This window comes from Rattus norvegicus, chromosome 17, assembly GCF_021556685.1.
Source record: "Rattus norvegicus strain SHRSP/BbbUtx chromosome 17, alternate assembly SHRSP_T2T, whole genome shotgun sequence".
Taxonomy (NCBI): Eukaryota; Metazoa; Chordata; class Mammalia; order Rodentia; family Muridae; genus Rattus; species Rattus norvegicus.
The window spans coordinates 47,901,230-47,925,366 of NC_141550.1; the positions used below are offsets into that span (position 1 = coordinate 47,901,230).

At 42.4% G+C, this 24,137-nt stretch overlaps 5 protein-coding genes across 5 annotated transcripts; 4 read left to right on the top strand and 1 right to left on the bottom strand.

Moving 5' to 3' along the window:
• Positions 1–2,956: 2,956 nt before the first annotated feature.
• Hist1h2bo (histone cluster 1 H2B family member O) lies at positions 2,957–4,571 on the bottom strand. Its single transcript, NM_001106114.1, has 2 exons — positions 4,195–4,571; positions 2,957–3,144 (listed from the first exon to the last, which is right to left on the bottom strand). The coding sequence occupies exons 1-2, from the start codon at positions 4,569–4,571 to the stop codon at positions 3,105–3,107; spliced, it is 417 nt and encodes a 138-aa protein (NP_001099584.1). The 3' UTR covers positions 2,957–3,104.
• Positions 4,572–4,831: 260 nt separating this feature from the next.
• Hist1h2ai (histone cluster 1, H2ai) lies at positions 4,832–5,319 on the top strand. The gene has a single exon (NM_001408670.1). It carries the CDS (start codon positions 4,858–4,860, stop codon positions 5,248–5,250), a length of 393 nt encoding a protein of 130 aa, NP_001395599.1. The 5' UTR covers positions 4,832–4,857; the 3' UTR covers positions 5,251–5,319.
• A 1,114-nt stretch (positions 5,320–6,433) lies between these two features.
• LOC148000153 (histone H3) lies at positions 6,434–6,864 on the top strand. Its single transcript, XM_087591849.1, has one exon. The coding sequence runs from the start codon at positions 6,454–6,456 to the stop codon at positions 6,862–6,864; it is 411 nt and encodes a 136-aa protein (XP_087447975.1). The 5' UTR covers positions 6,434–6,453.
• A 3,116-nt stretch (positions 6,865–9,980) lies between these two features.
• Hist1h3b (histone cluster 1, H3b) lies at positions 9,981–10,453 on the top strand. Its single transcript, NM_001408765.1, has one exon. The coding sequence runs from the start codon at positions 10,002–10,004 to the stop codon at positions 10,410–10,412; it is 411 nt and encodes a 136-aa protein (NP_001395694.1). The 5' UTR covers positions 9,981–10,001; the 3' UTR covers positions 10,413–10,453.
• Positions 10,454–12,659: 2,206 nt separating this feature from the next.
• Positions 12,660–13,690, top strand: H1f5 (H1.5 linker histone, cluster member). Its single transcript, NM_001109417.2, has one exon. It carries the CDS (start codon positions 12,717–12,719, stop codon positions 13,383–13,385), a length of 669 nt encoding a protein of 222 aa, NP_001102887.1. The 5' UTR covers positions 12,660–12,716; the 3' UTR covers positions 13,386–13,690.
• The last annotated feature ends 10,447 nt before the right edge of the window (positions 13,691–24,137 follow it).

The following is a 24,137-nucleotide window of genomic DNA, read 5'->3' on the forward strand; positions in this document are numbered from 1 at the left end:
TCACATTTTTTTCCCTGCTGTGTGAATGCACATGACCATGACTGACAGCCTTATAAAACAAAATTTATTACAGAATGTACAAAGAAAAATCATGGCCTTTGCATTCATAGTCTTCCCACTGTTTGGGCATAAGTATGCCATTTAGCTATAAAGACATAGTTTAAGGACTGAATGATTTAATACCAGAAAGGAAAACTGAAGAATATGGCCAGGTGGTGGTAGCCCATGCTTTTAATACCAGTACTCTGGAGGCAGAGGCAGGAGGATCTCTGAGTTTGAGGCCAGCCTGGTCTAGGGAGTTAGTTCCAGAACAGCTAGGGCTACACAGAGTAAGAAACCTTGTTACAAACAAACAAACAAGCAAACAAACAAACCAAGCAATCAAAAGAAAAAAAAAAGAACCAAAAAAACAAACAAACCCATAAGTACTCATGCCTACACCTCCCACCCACTCCCACCGCCAACCCCCCCCCCGCCTCCCACCAACCTTTCCCTCAACCTCCCTGCCCCGCATCCCCCCCCACAGCAAAGTCCCAAACCAACAACTGTAAAAGAAACCAAATCAACCAAAAAACCCAAATACAACAACAGCAACAACAACAACAACAACAACAACACCTACCACATCTTGTGAAGTCATAACATATGGCAATAGTGACAAACATAACAAGGCACACTGTTCTCAAGACATAAGTCTACCCATACATTCTGATTCTGAGTGTATTACAATTTCCCAGGTTTCCTTCTCTTAACCCTCCTACTACAAAATAAACAAGTGAGAGTTGTATAACATTTTTTTTTAAATCGATCTTAACTCATTTTTAATGGTGGCTAACAATTGTGATTTTTTTTTTTTTAATCGAAAGTACCTGGCTTGTCATGTACCACTATTCCATAAATACATTATACCTTTAATGTCTCAGACCTTGCATAACTTTTATGCAAATCTTTTACTGTCACCAGGAATAAAATTTGTTTACATAGAGCTATCGAATCCACCCATCTCCAGTACATTTCCAGAATATGGTGATTGCCTGAAGAAGGCAGATTTCCCTTTTTCTTCTATTCTTTTACACCAGTTCCTTTTAAACAAGACATTCTTGACAGATTTTGAGGTGGGAGTCCAGCCAAAGGAGAAAAGCTACTATTAACCACTTCATTACAGTAAAAGTCAAGTGAATTTCCTGTACCTGTATGCTGGTTACTCAGTTTACTTTCTGTCCCCCCCAACCCCCCGTTTTGTTTTGAGACAAGAAAGGGTTTCATGAAGCTCTTGCTGCCTTGGAGGTCAGGCCAATTTCACACTCATAGGGATCTGCCTGCCTCCCAGCTGCTCAGAGTAAAGCTGGTGGGACCAAGTCTTCTGCCTGGTGCACTGTTTTGCATAAAGTAAATTGCCTTAAGGAGATGCTTTGCCTTTGGGTTTGTGTTCTCTGTGTGACCTTGACATTCCTTCCTGCAAGAAAGCCAAGGAATTCATAGCAGATGATTTGGCCCCTCCAAAACATTATGGGAACTATATGTGGTACTAGGTATCCAGCTTCTTGTGTATTAAGAAAGCACTGTGCCAGCTGAACTCCTGGGGTCTCTGTGTAGCCCAGGCTGTCCTGACACTCACAGCACTCATCCTATCTCAACCTCAAAAGCTGGCGTTATAGCCTATTTGCTAACCCTACATCCCAGGGAAATTCATCCTGAGACTTCAGAATGCTTTTGTTGCTGTGATAAAACACCATGGCTAGAATGTTTCTCTGCTGCCCCTAGACTAACAGTATGTGTTCTAATAGGAGGATTCACATTGTTTTATATTCATACAGAAGGTAAAGGAATTAGCTAAATGCTACCCCAATTATGCCTGTTGCATAATCCTAAACTCAATCCTAAACTTGGTTTGACGTTCTCTTATAAGACAAACTGTCCAAAGACAAATATCCAGAAACTACTGCAATATCAAGATTTTCTTCCAAAAATTGTCGTAAGTAGAGACTGCATCAACTCCTTGCTCCTACAGACTTAGCACAAGTGGTTTGTTTCCTCAAGGCTGTTGCCTAGCTCACTTCCTTCTACTAATTTGCCTGTAAGTCTTCCATTCTCCACTAGAAAGGAATATAAATTTCAAGATTTCTCTGATCAGGGTATTTGGTTTTCTTTCATGTAATATGCCTACACACTTTGTTAGACCTGACAAAACCCACAGCTGTCTTGATTAAAGCAAGCTTTATATTTAGAACTGGGAAGTCTGCTGCCTCTCCCAAAATTAAGATTTCAGAGAGCAGCCCCCTCACTGGGTTTTGAGTTACATTTTATGAGGAAACATGAGGGCTGAAAGAAAAGAGTTGTGCTGTTAGCACCAAGACAGAAGAATGGGGGACTCAGGGCTCAAGGCTGCCTGTGAGGTAGATAAGTTGTAAAAATACATCATGTCATCAGGGGATGACATCAAGGTATCTGGGAAGACACATTTTAGTAAGGCTAGAAGGCAATCATACATCACAGGTTCAGGAGTTTAGCAACACAAAGGGGTGGGCATCATACATTATGGGGTCACAAGATTAGTAAACTGAAAGGCATGTTTTGCAGGATACATTAGGCATGGAAAACAAACTTAACTCTTGTAAGGTATGGAGATTTAATAACAATGTAGTTCTCTGGCTAATGTGTTTACCACCATATTCTTAATCATGGGTCACTGAGACGAAACCTTATTTTCCCTCACAAGAATTCAGTCTGAAATTCTTCTAACTCAAAAACAGCTGATGAACAACCTTGTAAGCATAGTGTGAGGCTGAAGAAGGAGACTTTCTACTTAAGCCTTGCTACAGAGTAAGATTCAAGTTTTTTGCACACAAAACATCAAAAAACCAAAGCTACCAACCCTCCCTGGAAAACCCAAATGGCTTAAAAAAAAAAAAAAAAAAAAGAAAGAAAAGAAAAAAGTAAGAGACTATTATATAATGGGATAAATTAAAACATTTATTTTATAATGTATGAAATATTTCTTTTTCAGGATCATATTTTGGAGGGTAGTTCACAGTTCAGTCTCCACTCAGATAAGTCTGTATTTATGTTGCAGCTTCAGTTCAATCATTTTAATTTCCTCAACTTTAAAAGGAAGGAAGATAATAGAATTTGTTCCACAGGATTCTATAGAGATTAATGGAGATGGTTAAGGAAAACAGTTAGGCTTTATTAAGACCTTACTAGTCATACATTCCTTTTAGCGGCTGCATACTAACATCTCATTGATATTCCACTTAAGTCGACAATATTTGCATTTAGTAACTTGTAGGACTTACAGAAATAGGGCTTTAAACTTCTTTAAAATTGTTTGATTTAATCTTAGTAGTTTATCCTCTGAAAAATTCCAGGACAATCCGAAGTAAAAAAAAAAAAATCACAGTAAAATACAATATGTCCTTTAGTTTCTTTTTTCCCCCCTCCCACAATCTATTTTCTGTCATCACCATACCAGTAGACCATGACGGTGTAACAGAATTTAGAAAAAACGGAAATAAGTTTTCTATCTTGTAAGAACAAGTCTGGTTCAATAGGCCTGTGAATCCAGCGACTCATGAAACTGAGGCAGTAAGTCCCATCTTGAGGATAGCCTGGCTAGAATTAGTTTGAGAACAGACTGCTATTATCAGTGAAATTCGCTCCGAAAACAAAACACTTAAACTAAACGACCAAGAAAATGGGACCCAATCAAGTTAAGCTGCGCCTGACCATGTAGAGCTCCGGGATCCAAAAGACGATTTGTGACTTTTGTACGTACCCTAGTTCCATACCCTAGTTCCAGAAAGAACACAAGGTGTTTTATTGAACAGAAGCTACTGTGACGTCTTAGCTTTAGGAGTTCAAAAGCATACTTAATACACTGGGTTATAACACTAACAAGATAGGCTAAATGTCAACTAAGCATTCCTCATAGACTCTGGAATTCTAAAATGAATGTTAAAGCCAGTGTGGGTAGAGGTGTTAAAACCCAGCACTCAGGAAGTCCTTAGTCTCCGAAGTTAACCTGACCTACACATAGAGAATTCAAGGAGAGCCGGGGGTCAGTGAAACATTGCTACAATGTTATCAGTAATAGTAACTGTTTCAGCAGGAACCAGTACAAGCAATTGAACTCTGTTTTGAGAATGTGCTTGGCTCTGAAAAGAGCCTTTGGGTTAGTGAGTTAAAGGAACTCACTTGGAGCTGGTGTACTTGGTGACCGCCTTGGTGCCCTCGGACACAGCGTGCTTGGCCAGCTCCCCGGGCAGCAGCAGGCGCACGGCCGTCTGGATCTCCCGGGACGTGATGGTCGAGCGCTTGTTGTAATGCGCCAGGCGCGACGCCTCGCCCGCGATGCGCTCGAAGATGTCGTTCACGAACGAGTTCATTATGCCCATGGCCTTGGAAGAGATGCCGGTGTCCGGGTGCACTTGCTTCAGTACCTTGTACACGTACACCGAGTAGCTCTCTTTGCGGCTGCGCTTGCGCTTCTTGCCGTCCTTCTTCTGCGCCTTGGTCACGGCCTTCTTGGAGCCCTTCTTCGGGGCGGGGGCGGACTTAACCGGATCAGGCATTTTTAGATAGGAAGTCTAACGCTCAACAACTTAGGCAGTGACTCTTTGGTTTTTTTTTTTTTTTTTTTTTAATAAGGCGTTATTCAAATGAGGCTTAAGCAAGCCCATTTCTAATTGGTTAAAAATTTCAAATTTCCATTGCCCACCGCAAAAACGGTTCTCATTGGTCTAGAATAAAAGAAGAAACCAGCCAATCGCATAGGCTCTTTTTCGCGACCAGAGAATCCTATAAAAATCAAGCTCCTCACACTTCAGCATAAGTGTCATAACTTGAGTATCTTTCGGAATGTCTGGACGTGGGAAGCAGGGCGGCAAGGCTCGCGCCAAGGCCAAGACCCGGTCCTCCCGGGCGGGCCTGCAGTTCCCCGTGGGCCGCGTGCACCGTCTGCTGCGCAAGGGCAACTACTCGGAGCGGGTGGGCGCCGGCGCCCCGGTGTACCTGGCGGCCGTGCTGGAGTACCTGACGGCCGAGATCCTGGAGCTGGCGGGCAACGCAGCGAGGGACAACAAGAAGACGCGCATCATCCCGCGCCACCTGCAGCTGGCCATCCGCAACGACGAGGAGCTCAACAAGCTGCTGGGCCGCGTGACCATCGCACAGGGCGGCGTCCTGCCCAACATCCAGGCGGTGCTGCTGCCCAAGAAGACAGAGAGCCACCATAAGGCCAAGGGAAAGTAAATATCAGTCATCCTAGATACAAAGGCTCTTTTCAGAGCCAACCACTCATTTCACTTAAGGAGCTTAAACGTTTTTTTGGACCATTTTTAGTCACTAAAAATTTGTCCTTTATTTGTAGAAGTAATCTCAGTTTCTGTCGTCCTTGATAATGCAGTTTTTGGTAACATTCTAGAAGTCTTCAGTTTGGTAGATTAGAGGTTCATGAATTTTGTGTTTTGAAGGCTTTAACTACCTTAAATTTCATAGTCTTCATAAATTCAAAAAGGAAAACTAGGATACAACTTTTGTCTTAGTACTTCGATTTTTTTAAGTTGAGAATTGATAACACCAGGTGACTCCTTTGGATTGAAAATTTGGCATCATTTAGGTTCCATAGAGAAGGCATTCTTTGAATTTCTTTTGTAAATAAATGATATAGAGTAGAAATATAAAATATCTAAGTTTACAGAATTGAACCAGTGGTGGCCATTATTCATTTCTACGTATGTCGAATTTTGTTAGACTCAACTGATGTAAAACGCATTGAATTTTCAAGGTGTAGTAAAATATTTGTGATAATTAAGGACACATCACCTGACATTTTATCCTGTTTTAGTGTACTTTGGAATAAAGAGAAATGTTACTAGCCGTTATCTGGTAAAAACAAATAGAAGAACCCATATGTGAGAAGGCAAACACAGCATGGAGATTACTAAAATGTATGAAAGAATTTCCAAATGCATTTCTGTGGACACATTACCTAGCATATCAATGTACCCTGTTTCAGTGTACTTCCTACGACAAATTATTCCACTTCTTGTTATCTGTACTGGGGGAAAAAAAAGGAACTAAACAATCTATCCGAGGAAAGAAAATTCAGTCTGTAGATTACTAAAAGACTCAAAGTTGCACATGTATTCTGTTGTTATATAGTCCAGGCTGGCCACTAAGTAGCAATTCTCCTTTCTCAGCTTCTAGAGTGCTTGGCTTACAATTGTACTACCTACATTTCAAAAGGAAAGGCAGGATTTAAATGAATCTGAAGCTGTTCCGCATGACTTAAAGATTTAAAAAAGACAAAAAACAAAAACTCAATACGGAAGGGATAGTTGGCCAATAACTTTAGAGTTCGGGAGGCGTGGTGTGGTTTTGTCCAATCAGCTTCAGATGCTTATTATAAATAGGCCTTCGGTTCCACACCATCGAGCACTTATCTGTGAGGCTATGGCTCGCACAAAGCAGACCGCTCGCAAGTCCACTGGTGGTAAGGCCCCGCGCAAGCAGCTTGCCACTAAGGCCGCCCGCAAGAGCGCTCCGGCAACCGGTGGCGTGAAGAAACCCCACCGCTACCGTCCTGGCACCGTGGCTCTGCGTGAGATCCGGCGCTACCAGAAGTCGACAGAGTTGCTGATCCGCAAGTTGCCTTTCCAGCGTTTGGTGCGTGAGATTGCTCAGGACTTCAAGACCGACCTGCGCTTCCAGAGCTCGGCCGTCATGGCCCTGCAGGAAGCGAGTGAGGCCTACCTTGTGGGTCTATTTGAGGACACCAACCTGTGCGCCATCCACGCCAAGCGTGTGACCATCATGCCCAAGGACATCCAGCTGGCCCGCCGTATCCGCGGAGAGAGGGCTTAATACTCTACTAATCTCTTTTTCAAAGGCTCTTTTTAGAGCCAACACCTTTTCACATAAGTGGCTGTTTCACTAGCTTTGGACTTGCAAGTAGGTTGCAAACCTGAAGTCTTAGTTTTTAGGTCTTCAAGTATCCTTTCTTTTCAATACATAACTAATATACAGAAGGTTTGGAGCCGACTTACAGTGCCATGAGTGTGCAAATAGGCAAAATGAAGAACCTCTTCTGGGTTAAGATTAGTCTGGAAGCTCCAGGGCTTGACCTATTTGGTCTAGCAAAAAGCCAAATTCCAACAGTCCTGCTCTGCCCAGTTTCTTGAGCTGTGTGCAGAAGCATTCTCAAGTATGGAACAAGGCTACTGAAAGGGTAATGAGCGCTCCCACATCACTTAAGTTTGCAGGAGTGTAGTCGTAGTTTCTACTCCCTTTGCTGAATTCTGTCTTAAGTATTTAATCTTTGGGAGAAAAGGCTCCAGGAGAGAGTATGCCAGGGATTTCCTTCACATGCACAATCTCCATCAGTGAGCATCATCAGGGAGACTATTAGCAGGATAAGACATGACCAAAGCAACCAAACTAGCCGAATTTCAAAACATCTCATACATAGGACTTAGTGTTTGATGCCAAGTATGTCACTTGGGTATAAGGATTAACTGAAGATGACACTTCACATCTGACAGAAGTTTCCCTTTAGAATGCCATAAAGGAGAATTTCCCTGTTATTGTGCTCTAACATACCAAAAAATAATGCCCACCACGGAGGAGTCCTATTGGGTTAGCCTCTTCCCATTACTAATTTACTCTATGTCTTTTCCTTCCCATATACTTATTCCCCAGATCCTTAAAAGAGCCGATAAACTTTAGTTTTAATTTTCTTGAGCTTGCTTGCTGCAAGGCATTTCTCTATATATTTCATTAATCACTTTCCATGTTAAAAACCATTTGTCAGCTCAATTTGGAGGCCCTAGGGACCAAACTTAAGGTTAGATGAAGGTTTTTTCCTGTTTTCAACTCTTCATTAAAGAGAGAATTGGACCCAAGAGTTTTGTGTTATAAAATTTCAAATAATGTGCCCAGAGCCTGTGCTTTTCCCCCAGGTAGAATGATTCTTGGTTTTAAAATAATTGTTCCAAGGAAAGCAGATTGTTGAGGGTTTTCTGCAAGAGACCAAGATCACTCACAACCTATGAGCGAGCACTGAAGAGTAGAGTCATTACCTCACAAGAGCTTGTGCACTTCAAGATGTCCTTACACAAACTATTAAAATTAAAGTTTTTTCACTGACATTGCAGGTAAGAGAGAAGGAGAGTGGGAGAAAACTAATTTGCTCTGGAAGATAGTATAGGGCGTTTGGTAACTCTTTTTAAACAGCTGGAGTCTTGAGAACCAAGTAACTATGTTGACTTGCCAATGATCTTTTCTTCAATAAAGTCATCTTTGGCTTCTGCGTTGCACCTCTTATTTCTAAATGTAAGAAAGAGGATGTCTGGGTGTAGTTGATTTCCATGGGTAAATAAAGAGGACAGGAGTGAATTCTGAACAGCCCTTTTTAATCTCTTCCCAGTGTGAAGAAATATGGAGCAGCAGCTCTGATTCTTGAATGTTTTTGGAATGAAGAAAACTCGAATCACTTTTCAGCAGAAATATGGCAAGTCTGAGAAAGCACAGAGGAAAGCAGCACAGAGCTGGAGTTTGAATCTCTCTTTCCCAAATAATTATATATGGAAAAAACACAAAGAACCACATTTTGGCAAGTGTGTGTGTGCGCGCGCAGCGCACATTCATCTAAGCTTCAACTACACTGATACACCTGCAACACTCTTAATTTGCAGGCTGGTTAGCTCCTGTTATAAAGAAAGCATTCTTTATAACCTGACATTGTCAGAAATATTTGTCATCAGCCCTCTTAAGTTGTGAGTTTCATATCAACCAATCACAAAGACTATGCTGTGAGTGAAGGCAGGCTAGGAGCCTGACTTATAAACAAGGATGACCCAGTAGCAGTGGGTAGCTCTGAATGTGAGGTGGATGGAGCTATTTTCAAATAAGCCTCTTTAGAATCTGGAGTTTCAGCAGTTCTTTCTTTTTCTCTGAAAATCTTAATATGGTTCTCTGGTAAACACCAAGTAATTATTGCTTGTGCCAGATATTCCCAATTAGGCAAAAAGCCTGATCATAAAACAACGCGCCTACTGTCTGATCTTACTACTTTTATTGCTGGCAAATATGACCACATTAAGTGGGGGCCTGGGCAAAAGCCGCGTCAAACACTACCCAATAGTCACGTGCATCATACTGAATATCAGCAAGCCTGCCATCTTCTGCCTGGCGCAATAGCAGCAGCAGCAGCAGCAGCAGCAGCAGCAGCAGCAGCAGCAGCAGCAGCAGCAGCAGCAGCAGCAGCAAGACCATCCTTGGCTTAGCTACTCCAGAGGCTGCCTTAGTCTCCTAGAACTTTATACATTGTTTTTGTGTAGCCTGCTGTCTCTGCGAATTCCCACCTTCCCTTCCTACCTTAATGGTATATCTTTGTAACTTGTAAATGAATGCCAACCACGAACCACATGTACCTTACAGTGTTGCTATGATATAGTAGTAGAATCTCAATGCCTTCTGGGGTTGGAACTCCAGTAAGTTGAGGGTTCACCCATTTTGATTTTTTTTCGCGCCAAAATCGCAGCAGTATCAATTACAACTTCTAAAAGTTTCCGGTCATAAAACTGTTCCAGCGGTTCTTGGGTGAAATCAAATGTAAGAAGTGTTGACGACTCCAGGAATAACTAATTCTTTTGTTAATTTTCCTTTCAGATTTTTTCCATTAAATTTTTGCTCCAAATAACAACGCCCTTGCTTAAATAAATAACGAGGAGGTCCTTTGGACTCCAAAGCCAACATCTTCTCGAGATGATAATTCCTGGGAGTTGCTAGAGTATTTTATCCGCAGAAAACGAAAATTGTACATTTAATATAAAATGTAGGCAATGTTTTCCCTTTCATTCCTTGATTTAAACGCGCACCAATCCCCTGTTTGGAACATGACATCATCAACTTACCGTCCAATCCAAGAAGGTGGCTTGTTATATATATACTTGAATTTTCTCTGCACACACCTCATTCTACATTCCTCTCAACGTTCTCAAATGGCCCGTACTAAGCAGACCGCTCGCAAGTCCACCGGTGGCAAAGCCCCGCGGAAGCAGCTGGCCACCAAAGCTGCCCGCAAGAGCGCTCCGGCTACCGGCGGCGTGAAGAAGCCCCACCGCTACCGTCCTGGCACCGTGGCTCTGCGCGAGATCCGGCGCTACCAGAAGTCGACAGAGCTGCTGATCCGCAAGCTGCCTTTCCAGCGCCTGGTGCGCGAGATCGCGCAGGACTTCAAGACCGACTTGCGCTTCCAGAGCTCGGCGGTCATGGCCCTGCAGGAGGCCTGTGAGGCCTACCTTGTGGGTCTATTTGAGGACACCAACCTGTGCGCCATCCACGCCAAGCGTGTGACCATCATGCCCAAGGACATCCAGCTTGCCCGGCGCATCCGGGGTGAGAGGGCGTAGTTCCCCTCCCCATTTCTACAAAAGGCTCTTTTCAGAGCCCCTCCATTATCACCAGAAAGGAGCTGTTTACCTCACTCGTATCCTAAGTTAGTATCTAGGATGCTAACTGCAACCCATGAGAAGCCCTTGTGCTTTGCAGAAGCCATAAACCTTCTAGCCTATCTCCAGTTTTTGTTGCCTCCAACATAGGCTTAGGCCATTGCTAGGTAGTTTTACCCTCCAGAGGCATATATGCCTTAAACTTCCTGACCCCAGGGTGGCAGGCATCTAAAGTCTGCGGAAATTAAATCCTATGGTAAGTCTGTAAATCCATGCCTTTTTGATAACCATTATGTAACGCTACTAGTTCATGGAAGTACCCATTATAGTTGGTAGGTTTGGCTGTTTTGTACACCATTCCTACATTATTTGTAGCAAATAATGTTGACTTCTTTAGCGTCCTTGCCGACCTCTGCATTGGTAAGACGGCCTTTATTCCATTTTATTTTATCGAGATAAGGGCTAAAGTAGCTCAGTGTTCCATGTTGGACTCACGAATAAGTAGCAATAAAAGACCTTGTAATAGTAGTCTTGCTCCAGTTACATAGTTGATAGGATTATAGGTATGCTCCAGTAAACCTTACTCCAGAAAGACTATTGTTTGGAACAAAAGACACACAACTCCAAACTGTGTTTCTTTTACAAGGTTTCTCTGTGTAAAACAATATTCTTTGTGATCTATCCATCTGAACCATTCTGATGGACTTTATTAAACAATTACAAATCTTGTACTTTTTTCCTCACCAAAGCAACACTCACATAGCTTAGCAAATTTCACTTTCTCTTTACCTTTTATTTTCCTCAGTCTTTTTTTTTTTTCTCCTTAATTCAAGACAAGGTTTCTCTGTGTAATCCTATCTGTAATCCTGTGTAAACAAGTCCTAGAACTTAAGCTATAGACTCCAGACTGGTCTTGAACTCACAGAGATCCACCTACTTCTGCCTCCCGAATTCCTGGATTAAAGCTGTGTGCCACCACTTCCCAGTTTCTCAAAATCTTTTAATTTGTATAAATGTAGGTTCCTCAACAGTATTCTAAAATACTGGCCTTCTTGTCATTTAAACATGCAAAAACTACCAATGTTGTTATTGGCTATTTATAAAGAGTGTGAGTGATTGTGCTGTTGTTTTACTTTCAAAATCTCACTGGCCATCTATCTCATTCAAGGGCGGTAGAATCTCCTTGAAAATTCTTCTGAAAGTTTTAGAATTTTTCTTAGGTAAAATATTTTTTAAGGTAAGTATTTTCTGTCTCCAAATATCCCTAGGAAATTGTGAAAGCCCATTGATCAGAACCATATCTAATTTATTTTTACTTAGAATTAAGGTGATTGGCATCTGAAGTTAGTGATTCCTTTTTATGTGTTTGAGATATGTTTTAATTATTTATGTACATGAGGGTTTGCCTACATGTATATATGTGCATCACTTATATGTCTAATACTAGCAGAAGCCTGAAATCCCCTGGGACTGGAGTTATAATCAGTTGCAAGCTGTCCTGTGGGTGTTGGAAACTAAACCCAAATCTCCAAGAGTAGCAAGTGGTCTTAAATGCTAGGCTGTCTCTACAGCTCCTAAATATAATGATTTTCAATCTCTCTACTTCAAAGAAGTCACTCTCACACTAGAAATATTGCATTTTCCATTAAAGATATCAACCCTGTACAAAGTACTAGGAGTTTGAACTATTTTAAAGAGAGATATTTAAAGTGGTTAATTTCAGTTTGTAGCCCCTAGGCCTGTGTTATTTGCTACAGATACAAACAACGTTTTTGCCCAAACCAAAAGAACTATTAGTTTTACTCTTGAAAAAATTAAAGGCGGTATCTTTGTACAAATCCTCTTAAGTAATGTTCCTTGCATCCTTCGTATAAGTTTACGGAAACATGCAAGTAACTCTCAGGATGCTCTCTGCTCGGTGGATTTTTAGTAAACACTGGAGGGATTTTTAAAAATACCTTTGGTCAGTTGCGTGGGATTCAAAAAAGCACAACCAGGTACGTGAATCCGAAGGCTGTTCTCCTTTGGAACTCCAAACTGCCAATTTCTGTGGCATTATTTTCGGCAGTAAGTAAAAATTTGGTGACTAACAAACACAATTTGGGATTGTAACCTTGAGTCGCTGCGGCCAGAGGGCGGTGGATTGGACGTTCCACCAATCACAGCCCAGCACCGGCTTATATAAACCCGGAGCCTGAGCAAAGGAGCATTGCAAAATTTGCTCTTCGCGTTAGGTTTCCTTTTCTTGCAGATTTTATTCTCGCCATGTCTGAAACTGCTCCCGCCGAGACTACGGCTCCCGCTCCTGTAGAGAAGTCTCCCGCCAAGAAGAAGACAAAAAAAGCTGGCGCGGCAAAGCGCAAGGCCACTGGCCCCCCGGTATCTGAGCTCATAACTAAGGCTGTTTCTGCCTCTAAAGAGCGCGGCGGCGTGTCCCTGCCTGCTCTGAAGAAGGCATTGGCTGCTGGTGGCTACGATGTGGAGAAGAACAACAGCCGCATCAAGCTTGGGCTCAAGAGTTTGGTGAGCAAAGGTACCCTGGTGCAAACAAAAGGTACTGGCGCCTCTGGTTCCTTCAAGCTTAACAAAAAGGTGGCTTCCGGCGAAGCCAAGCCCAAGGCTAAGAAGACTGGGGCTGCCAAGGCCAAGAAACCTACAGGTGCCACCCCGAAGAAGCCCAAGAAGACTGCCGGGGCCAAGAAGACCGTGAAGAAAACTCCAAAGAAAGCAAAGAAGCCTGCAGCGGCTGGAGTAAAGAAAGTTACCAAGAGCCCTAAGAAGGCCAAGGCTGCTGCCAAGCCTAAAAAGGCGACTAAGAGCCCGGCAAGGCCCAAGGCGGTGAAATCTAAGGCGTCCAAGCCTAAAGTTACCAAGCCCAAGGCAGCTAAGCCTAAGGCTGCCAAGGTAAAGAAGGCTGTTTCCAAGAAGAAGTAAGCTTGCTTGTAACAGCAGCAAAGCCCCAAAGGCTCTTTTCAGAGCCACCCAGAGAACTCTGTGAATGTAGCTGTACACACTTTAAGCTCTCCCGGGTTGTTATCTCCCAATTGGGCCAACCAACTGGAACACCTTCCCGCCCTGATTTGGGCCCTGTGCTCAATCTACAAGGTAAGACGGTTTAGTCTTACCTATGGATAAATTGGTTATGTTGGCTGTTGGTAGTCTCGCGGCCCACTATGGTCACTTGGGACCTGTACGTGGGCCATAACTGCCCAGTGTGGAATAAAAGCGTTGTTAGTAGCCAACATTCACTTAGGATTAAGTGAGACCTCGCGCGAAAAATAACTCATTGGCTGTGTCGTATTACCTAAACCAATGGTACTCTGGTTTATTACTGACTTTAAACTTGATTGGACAGTCATTAGAAGACGTTTACAGATAACGCGGTATTCATCGCCATAGTCTGTTTAAAATGAAGCCAGTGCGGAGACCATCTTCCCTCCCCCTCCTTTAGAGTTTCCTTAACAGAGCTTGAGCTGGTGGAAGTCTCGGTCCGACTGGAAGGGCTCGTAGAAGGCGAGGGACAAGTATGCAGAACAGCAAGAGGTGGAGCCAAAGCTGCAAGGTCCTGAAGCAGGCCCCCCAACACGGGCATCTTTTCCAAAGGCTGTGTACAAATTTCCACTCTCAAGTCATTTACGCTTTTTTTGGAGCCTTTTTGCTCAGTTCTTCCATTGGAAGCACCCAGACACTGAAGTCCCTTAATGAACGGTCCTTTTGTGTTAAAGGTTTGTTAATGTAGTAATGGGTGTGACACTCCCCTACATAGGACTTTCACTGTATTTGTTTAACATTAGATCAGTTTTAAGTGTTAAAGATGGTGTAGCATTTTCACCTTTAAGGTTAGATTATTGCCAATATTACTAATTGGTAATTAGTTTTCACTGTCACTTCAAGCTTCCCAGTGGCACAGGTAGGAATGCTCTGAGAAAAGTTTTAAAGGGAAGTTTTAAGCCACTTATTTATTTATTTAATTTATTTATTTTTAGCAATATTAAGTATTGCTCACGGCAGGCTAAATTTGTGTGAATGCCTGAATGCTATCCAGAAGTTAAATTACAGAGTTAAGACACCCCACAGGCTTAACGTGGAATTGGCTTCTTGTGTACACACTATGTTGGTAGTTCGATTTTTTTCCCCCTCTGTCAATCTGTATATCTGGGAGTATCTATATATCTCAAAGTATCTGTATTTATTCCCATAGTCAGACTTTTCTATGATTTTTCTACAATGAAAATGGCAGCTTCATTTTGCCTCTTCGGTTTTATTTGCCTCTTAATGTTTTGCCTCTTCCAAAAAATAGTATTTGTAATTATTTTCAGATAGTGTCACAGACCAGCACAGGGTGCCCTTCTACTGAAGGCAATGTTTGCTGAGTCTCAGTGCTGGGATAAGTGTGTGTTAGAATGCAGACACCATCTTGCTTGATTGTCATTAATTCCTCAGGGTTCGGATTTTCCTTCATCTATAATGCAGTTCATTCTCTTAGAATTAGCTCTGTCTCATTTTTATATATTTCTGAATGAGCTGCCTTCAGCAAAGATTTAAAATGCCCTCTTACTCCCACCTCAAGTCCTCATTCCTGAGAGGTTAAATGACCAGCTTGAGTACAAATTAAACACAAATTGCAAACTAAATACTTTAGGTTGTCTGCACACATTTCCATATATATTTTAAACAAATAGAAAATTGGACATCAAGTAGGTAATTGGTAAATAGTATTTTTTTTCTTCAGTAACAATGGTATTTCATAAATTTGCTAGAGAGACAGGAAATAGGCAAATGTTGAATGTCTGAATTCTTCTGTATTGATATCTCTTCATAGGAATGCTATTCTATTTATTTAGTAATTTAAAAGAGAACTCTGAAAAGTTTTGTGATTATATTTGTAAATATTTTATTGCTTTGACTTTGTTATCACTTTCAGTATTTGCATTTTTAATCTTCTGTAGATTCCTATGTGTAGAATTCACGTTTACCTTGCAGGGAAGCTTTCCTCCATCTTTGGATCTGGACAGGGACCCTCTAGCAATGGTGATGGGCAACACAGGAGACTTCAGAGTGTTTTGAACACGCTTGGCCTAAGATGCATCACAGAGACCCAGAGCAGAGGATAGAATACCCTAGCGATGAAATTCTTGGCCAGTCTGGTTAATACAAGTCTGAACAGCCTTCGCTCTTAATGCCCATGCTCACCTGCATCCCTGCCGCTGTCTCTCCCAGTGCTGGCATTTTCTGGTCCTTGCCACAACTATTATGTGGCATTTAGGTCTGCCCTCTCCACCTCTGCCTTAGTTTTGCTGTATTGTAAAAGAAATCATGGAAAAGAAATTGGTTAAGAGAAATGGATTCATTTATAGTTTGACCCAAATCAGGAGAAGAGCCTATTTCTTCACCCCAGTGCCTGTGGTGATCTAATATTTGATAGGGGATAAGGATGGACAGTAGGCAACTGAGGTTTACAGGGCCTCTTCTGCAATGAATACCATTGAGCCTGTAACACTAAGCCCTGGGTGGCCTTCGACTCTCATCAATCCAACTAGGACCACGAAAAAGCTAAATCACGGCTTCTCTCCTGATGAACCTGTGGGTTTGAAGGGACACAGGAACATGTACAGCTGGGAAAGGCAATCTCTGCTGTCATGCTTGCCTACCATGTCTACCCTCTGCCCTTCTATGCCTGCCATTATGGGTGGGGGCGCTTTGATAGGGTGTGGTGTGATCTACACGAAGTGTGTTCATAGGTGACATTTCCAGACACATGTCTTGTGTGTTGCAGTATGGGAGGCACGCTGCTTAAGAGTTCCTTCAGGACTGAGTTAAGCCTATTATCTACAGTGCTAAGTTGTAGTGTTGCAGAAAGCTATGTAGGACAGTTTGGCTTAGCTCTGAGAGGACAGACAGACTCTGAGACACAGGAGACAGTAAATCAGAGCATCAAAATACAACAGAGAGGAGAAGCAGACTGAGAGGGAAGGGGCAGAATATGAGACATAAAGGAAATGGAGTAACTCAGAGTTTCCCAATTGGGTCAGGAGAGGGCCCTTGATTGAAACGTACTGGGATACACTCCATTCTGCTTCTTTGGGGACTAATTGCATAGCAGGAGTTTTCTTGAGGATGGACTTGTACCAACCCATGTCTCAATATTTCTTAAAAGCTTTTGGGGCTGAGGTAAACTGAGTTTGGTATCTCTGGGTCTCTTGGTAGAAGGGTTTAAGATCCAGGAAGGGATAAATGCCATTTGAAACCTTGATAGAATCATTCTACAGTAATTGAGAGAAATCTAGACACATTCTCTGACTCTCCTGACTAGACTATTTTGGTCATCATATGTGCCCTTAGATTTCAGATAGCATTTAAAATGTGTTGTGCATTAATAAAATTGGAAATCATTTTTACCCAGAAAGATAATCATAGAAAACCTCAGGTTTGATCAGGTTCAACTGCTGCATGCAGGCATGTTACTAGAATGCCAGAGATTGGGAGCAGGAACAGGAGAACCACAGCTTTCTATCTTGCATGGGGCTGCAAGATAGAGACACTTAAGATAGAGACACAGTCTTTTCACTTCAAAGCTTTGAATTATGCATTTATCAAAGTTGGAATTTCTGGCCCAACTTGCTGGAAAACTCCTAATTTTTTTTTTCTTTTTAAGATTTATTTACTTATTACATATGAGTACACTGTAGTTTTCATACACACCAGAAGAGGGCATCAGATATCGTTACACATTGTCGTGAGCCCCTATGTGGTTGCTGGGATTTGAACTCAGGACCTCTGGAAGAGCAGTCAGTGTTCTTAACCACTGAACCATTTCTCCAGTCCTGGAAAGTTCTTAAAATGCAGCAGAGACCTTTTTATATGTTTTACGGTTTGGGAGTCAAGCTCTTTTTATCTTGACCTCTAAGTCGTGTCCAAAATAGTTGTTTTGCCTCCAGCCATTGTATCTGCATCTAAAGACAGAAAATATTACAAAGAATGAACAAAAGAGTTCTCCTATTATATGGGGCTGTAGAGAGATGATTTGGTAGTTTATTGAGCAGATACTGCTCTTGCAGAGGAGCCAAATTCAGTTTCCAGTATTCCCATTAGCCAGCAAACATATCTGGAACTCCAGCTCCAGGGAGAATCTGATGACTCTGGCTGCCAAGGATGTACACACACGTGTGGAGACACACACACACACACACACACACACACACACACACACACACACACACACATCCATACTAAATTGTAAAATAAAATCTATGAAATATTTATTTTTATTTTATATATGTAAGTGTCCTGCCAGCCTGTATGTGAACCATCTGTATGTAGTACCTCTGGAAACCAGAAGGGGGAGGCAGATCCTCCCAAACTAGAATTAAATATGGTTGTGAACCACTCTGTAGATCCCGGTAACTGAAACCAGGGTCTTATGCAAGATCAGCAACATTTTTAAACTATGAAGCCAGCTCTCCAGCCCCAACTGTTTTTTAAATGCAGTGTCTGGGACCCTTTCACCTAACTCGTACTTGGAATTCATTCACACTAACTACATCATGCGGCTGCAAGGCAGATCAGTAAACTGCTGATCTTCTGTGTAAATTTCCCAAAAAGAACAAAACTGAAAGAACCTACAACTTCACTCACCATCAAGACTAAAGGCTTGAGTGTAAGCAGTATAGAAAAAGGGAAAATCCAAGTGAGAAAACTAGGGCATGGCCTCTAGAATGATGCCCCTGGGTGAATGGCTGTAGGCCCCTCTTCCTGCCTTTAGAGTGACTTGGGTAAGCAATCCACAGTGTATGGACTCTAACCTCTCACCAATCCAGCCACAGTTACTGTAAAGAATTGGAGCCTGGAGATCAGAGCTGGCCAGCTTGGTTGTACAAAAGACATCAGTGAATATGTGGCGGTTAGGTAAATGGTCATACAGAAGACCCATGAAAGAATAAGGATAGATGAGAGGATGGTGATTGGACGAACTGCCATGTATGTTTGGCATGGATGGATAGATGAGTGAGTAGAATCACGGACGAATGGGTGGATTGCTGGGTGTGTGCCCCCTGCCAGCAGGGACCCAGTTATTTGTGAGGGTCGAGGGGGACCCATACCTGCGGGCGAACGGGCAAGAAAAAGGAGGGAGACCAAGCAGTGTCCTTGTCGAGGTCTGTTTATTGAGAGGAGTGTACAGCATTTAAAGCTCTGAAGCAGGAGTTGAAGCAGGGACTGAAGCATAGGGCGGGCGGAGTACTGGGAAGTGCCCAAAGACATTAGGTGAATCATTAAACGGCTAGATATTCTCCTTAGACAATGAGGCAACAGTCTTGTGGGAACCTGTTCTTTCTTTGAAAAGGTCAAGCCCTTCTCAGGAATCTGCTCTGGGCAGGGCTCTAGCTTTGCCTAGTCCGGCAGTCCCGTCTGGTCCCCAACAGGTGTGGGTAGATAATGGATAGTGCTGTTGTTTGGCTTTGTTGTGATTGGCTTACAATTGTCATTGTGTTGGGAATTTGTTCCCCGGTACGGTTATGTGGGAGACAGTCCAGACGTCTACCTTTTGGGAAGCTCATAGGGCACTGTGGACCATGAACTTGGAAGTGATAAAAATAGTTGTGGAAAGCTCTAAGTTAATTCTGAAGAAAGGCTCATAAACAGAAGAAGGGTCCGCCTTCCCCTGCCTCTTCTATTTGAAGAAGTGATTTTTTTTTCAGGGTTCCTCAACCATTTATAATGGGGCCTTCACTATCTTTAGACTATTAGTATCCAATACCGTAAGCCAGTCAAACTTCTTTCCTTTACAAATATCCTTCTTCAGGTATTTTATTGCAATTGATAAAGAATGAGAAAAAGCAATGGAAATACCAGTTAGTGTGAGTAGTATGGAAGCACTAAGATAGCTAAGTGACCAAGTTCACAAAGTAGAACTTTCTTGGCAGACCTTTTACCTCCTGTTTTCCAGTTCTCCTTTCTCTTCAGGACCTGCCTCAAAACTTATGTGCTTGACTTCACGAAACCTGCGCCACCACGTAGGGACCCTAAGGAGACTTTCCCTTGCACCTGCTTATTTCTGTCTCAGCCATTGTCACTTTCTGCTCATATCCTGCAGCATCCACCTTAGTCTTCAGACCGTCAGGTGCAGGAGGATGAGACTGATTCCACTGCTGACTTGTGAACATGACTCTAAGGACATGTTTAATAAGTGTTGAAATGGTAAATATAAAAGTTAGAAATGTGAGCTAGAGAGACAAAGAAAAAAAAGCTTACTACTTATAGCAGTTTTCAATGAAAGTGTCCTCCACTGTCACTGGTATTCAAATACTTGTTCTCTGTTGCTGATGTTCTTTGGAGAGGTTTAGAAGGTGAGGCCTTGCTGGGAGAGTTGTCCCTGGGGGCCAGGTCTGAGACCCTAAGGCCTAGCCCCACCTATAGTTTGCTCTTAGTTTCATTCTTGTGGTTGATGTATGAGGCCACAGCTTCCAGCTTTCAGCTCCAAGTGCCATGCATGGTCCTTCTATCATGGACTCTGGCCCCCTGGAATGGTGGACCAAAGTGAACTTTCTTCTATAAGTTGAGTTCATTTTGGTGTTTTATCACAGCAGAAGGGAAGTAACTAATATACTACTTTTTGTTTTGTTTTTAAGAAAAAGATTTACTCTGTCTCTGTCCCTCTGCCCCTCCTTTCCCCCCTTCCTGTGTGTGTGTGTGTGTGTGTGTGTGTGTGTGTGTGTGTGTGTGCTTTCGAGTAGAAAAAATGGGATCTGATCAATTGAAATTGGGTTCAGTACAAGAACATTATATGCTCTAAATCAACCACTGACCCATCTCTCCAGCCCCTGTTGCTTGGTATTTGTAACTAGCAGGCCTGCCAAGCATGGTACTCCTTTCTCAGCCTCCTGAGTGCTGGGAGTATAGGTATGTGACACCATGCCCAGTTCCATTATTATTGATTTATTTAATCATTTGTTGTACATTAATTTACAATGAAGAAAATTTTCACTCTTACAGTCCTTTCCCACATCTTAACCATATTCTATGTGAACATTTTTCATTAAAAATATGTTGAGTTTACATTATTTTGATTATATAGTGTTCTGGTCAAAATAATGTGATAATTAAATTTCCTCTTTGTGGTGGTTTGAAGGAGAATGGCTCCCATAGGCTCATATATTCGAGTGTTTGGTCCTTATTTGGTGGAACTGTTTTGGGAAGGATTAGACAATGTGGGTTTGGAGGGGTGTGTCTTTAGGGGTGGGCTTTGAGAAATAATATTCTCTCTCTGTCTTTCTCTGTCTCTCTGAGTGTCTCTGTGTCTCTGTCTGTCTGTCTCTCTATCTCTCTGTCTCTGTCGCTCTCTGTGTGTCTGTGTCTGTCTATCTCTCTCTGTCTCCCCCTTGTTGATTAGACGTGAGTGAGCTCTCAGCTCACTCCAGGGCCATGCTTATCTGCCTGCTGCCATGTTCCCCACCATTCTGGTCATGAACTCATCCTCTGAAAGTGACAGCAAACCTACAAGTAAATACTTTCTTTGGTAAGTATTTGTCTTGATTGTGGTGTCTCTCCACAGCAAGAGAATAGTGACTAAGACAGTCCCAGAGACAGGGGAAAAGTACCCACTAAGCAGGGTACCATACTGGAACAATGACCTGTATGTATGAAAATGCCATTATGAAACCCATTTGTTTTGGCTGTAAATTTAAAAACAGCAAAAATGAATTCAAGTTTCTAACAGCATTTTTTTTTTAAATTTCTATAATTCTCCAATGTGACACTGTTTCAAAATGACTCTGAAGAGATAGCCATTTAGCCATCTGCAGAATATTCATATATGTAAGACACAGAATTTTATGGCTTTGACTCATTCTGTGATTGACAACAATAAAATTTGCTATTCATTTAAGTTATAAACTTTTACATATGTACAATTAATAAAATGTGATGTGACAAATCATACCATCATGTGCTTTTTATATTGCAGCATGTCTTTAGATTAAAAAAATTACTATGTCTGTTTTCTGTTTCATTCTTACTATGTAGTCCAGACTGGCCTTCAACTCATAGAGATACACCTCCCTCTGTCAACTACAGGGATTAAAGGTATGTGCCACTATGCTTGGCTTGTCACAATTTTGCTGTAAAAAAATAAATATATTTTTAATTAGTAAGCGATAGGCAAAGTCACTTATGATATTTTATATACTGTTAAGTACTCAGTAAATCTAATGTAGCAAGAAGGGTCTTAATATCAAGCGACAGCTAATGTTCATTGCACAAAATGGGAAACAGTAAATAGTCAGAATTAACAGAAAGGACACTCTTAAACATTAACAATTCATAGACTTTTAAAACACATACACATACCTGGATACCATAATTCTGCAATCAAGAAATAATACAATCAGGGCATGGTAGTAGGGCCTATCTTTCCTGTATTCAGAGTCTGAATTGGATTATGTGATTGAGGCTAGTCTGGGCTACATAGCTAGCTAGCTTCAGGGTATCCTGCACTATATGTGGAGGAGGAAGAGGGGAGGGAACTTGTTGTTGTAAAAATATAAAAAATAAAAAAAGTATTGTTGGCTTTTACCTTGCTCTAGGTCCAGCACCACAGTGCCCCAAGATATCTGCTAGATGTCTTGGCGGAAACACATCCCAACTCCAACGCCACACACTTTTCTTACACTCAAACTGTCACATAAAAGAACACACAACACAATAATCTTTGACCCAATTGGTAAAATATAATTGCCCACCTAAACATACAAAGCCCAGTACCATCCATCCCTTAGGAACATTTGTAACAACCTGTAAATATAGAGTGAAATCTTAACATCAGCCTCCATTGTCCTGCCACAGCTTCTCTCTCCTCTCCTCTCCTCTCCTCTCCTCTCCTCTCCTCTCCTCTCCTCTCCTCTCCTCTCCTCTCCTCTCCTCTCCTCTCCTCTCCTCTCCTCTCCTCTCCTCTCCTCTCCTCCTCCCCTCCCCTCCTCCTCCCCTCCCCTCCCCTCCTCCTCCCCTCCCCTCCCCTCCCCTCCCCTGCCCTCCTCCTCTCCTCCCAGGAACTAGCTGACAGTAAAGTTAGATTAAAATCTTAAAAAACAACCTTGAGAAGCAGGGAGCTTCTCCTAGGAACTAAAGGGAACACAAAATTAAGCAATTTTGAGAGACAGGAAGCTCCTCCTTGTGATTTTTCACTGGTATTCTCAACACTTTCCAATGACGCCATCCTTGCCCCCTCCTTGTGGTTTCTCCCTTTAAATACCCTTTCTCCCAGCCTCTTGGGCTCAAACTCCACTGCCCCTGCGTGGGATAAGAGTCTCGACCCCAGTGCACTGGTTCCTATCAATAAACCTCATGTGATTACAGCAAGGATGGTCTTGTGTGAGTTCTTGGGGGGGGGGGTGTCACGTCATCCCGAGACTTGAGTGAGAGTCTCCCCGATCCAGGGGGTCTTTCAATATTCTGCTTATTGATATTGGAATTGATAGAAAGTATTTGGTTTGTTTTATGAATTACCCTGCTAAAGGCCATATGGCTCGTTGATGCTGGCTAGCAAGGGTTTGTGGTTACTTTTGATATTTATCACAACAGGAAGCTCGGATTCTCTTAACGTGGGCTCCACTGGAATTTTTGGTTAATTTCCTGATATCACAGAGTACAAAAGTCTACCAGGCTCATTGTTTAGCTTACTTCCTTTTTAAAAAAATGTTTAGTCTTCATGATGGGTATGACTTTGAATTTTATGGTTATATTATTACTCTGGGATAGAGTGCAAGATACAAGCTTTTCTGGTTTCAGACTAAGGAACACAGTATTTTGGGAGAAAGATTTTGTCTTTGTGGTTTTAAAAAGTGTGATTTGGCTCTGGAAACCTTACAGAGTCATACTGATCAGATTTGATAGAGGTAGACCACCTGAAAAATTTATTCAGGAGACTCAAACAAAAAGATATCTCAAGTCTAAACTTTTGTCTTGAGAGTTGTATTTTGCAGAATGTGCCTACTTGGATTCCTGGTCTCAAGGACTTTCAGCTGGGTCCAGTCAGGACACATTGGTGAAAGAGCGTACCCCAAAACGGGGAGCCGCGTCTCTCGCTCTGATCGCAGGGTGGGGTGCCCCCAGGAATCACGAGGAGCCATTCTTGATGTAACAGCAAGAGGTAGCTTTATTAACGAGATCCCGGGTCTTAGCGGGATCCCGGGTCGACACGTATCTCACACAGGAGACAGAGGAATCGACCCCGAGCTTCCAAACTCGGGGGTTTATATAGGGGAGGTAAGGGGCATTCTCGAGGTTACACATGATTGGTCAATTCAAAAGGTGCACGGTTACTTTCGGTGCGAAATGACATCAGCAAGGAGTATGTGTTATCTAGCAGCTCAGCAGGCAGGTAGGGTGGCTCATCTCACTCAGGGGAGTGAAGGAAGGGGAGGGGGTGGCTACGGATGATCAATGTCCTTGGGGCTGATAGCTGGTTTGGCAAGTCCTATCTCTGGCTCACCCTCAGGCACGTCCGGCCCTGCACATCCGGACTCTGACAATGAGCAACCTTTATGAAACTCTAGTTCTGCACATTCGGGCTCTGACAATGAATAACCTTTATGAAACTCTAGTTCTACATTGGCTATAGCATTTGCTTCATTCTTCCTATCCCCTTACCCTTAAGGATATCTCAATGCCCATGTACAGCTTGAAGAAGTTATA

What these genes read in the sequence shown, in the direction of transcription:
- Hist1h2bo (NM_001106114.1), bottom strand. Translation starts at nt 4,571, where the DNA reads ATGCCTGATCCGGTTAAGTCCGCCCCCGCCCCGAAGAAGGGCTCCAAG. An exon ending in ACCAAGTACACCAGCTCCAA is followed by an intron (nt 3,145 to 4,194) that starts GTGAGTTCCTTT and finishes TAATCTCTATAG; the next exon opens with AATCCTGTGGAACAAATTCT.
- Hist1h2ai (NM_001408670.1), top strand. Translation starts at nt 4,858, where the DNA reads ATGTCTGGACGTGGGAAGCAGGGCGGCAAGGCTCGCGCCAAGGCCAAG.
- LOC148000153 (XM_087591849.1), top strand. Translation starts at nt 6,454, where the DNA reads ATGGCTCGCACAAAGCAGACCGCTCGCAAGTCCACTGGTGGTAAGGCC.
- Hist1h3b (NM_001408765.1), top strand. Translation starts at nt 10,002, where the DNA reads ATGGCCCGTACTAAGCAGACCGCTCGCAAGTCCACCGGTGGCAAAGCC.
- H1f5 (NM_001109417.2), top strand. Translation starts at nt 12,717, where the DNA reads ATGTCTGAAACTGCTCCCGCCGAGACTACGGCTCCCGCTCCTGTAGAG.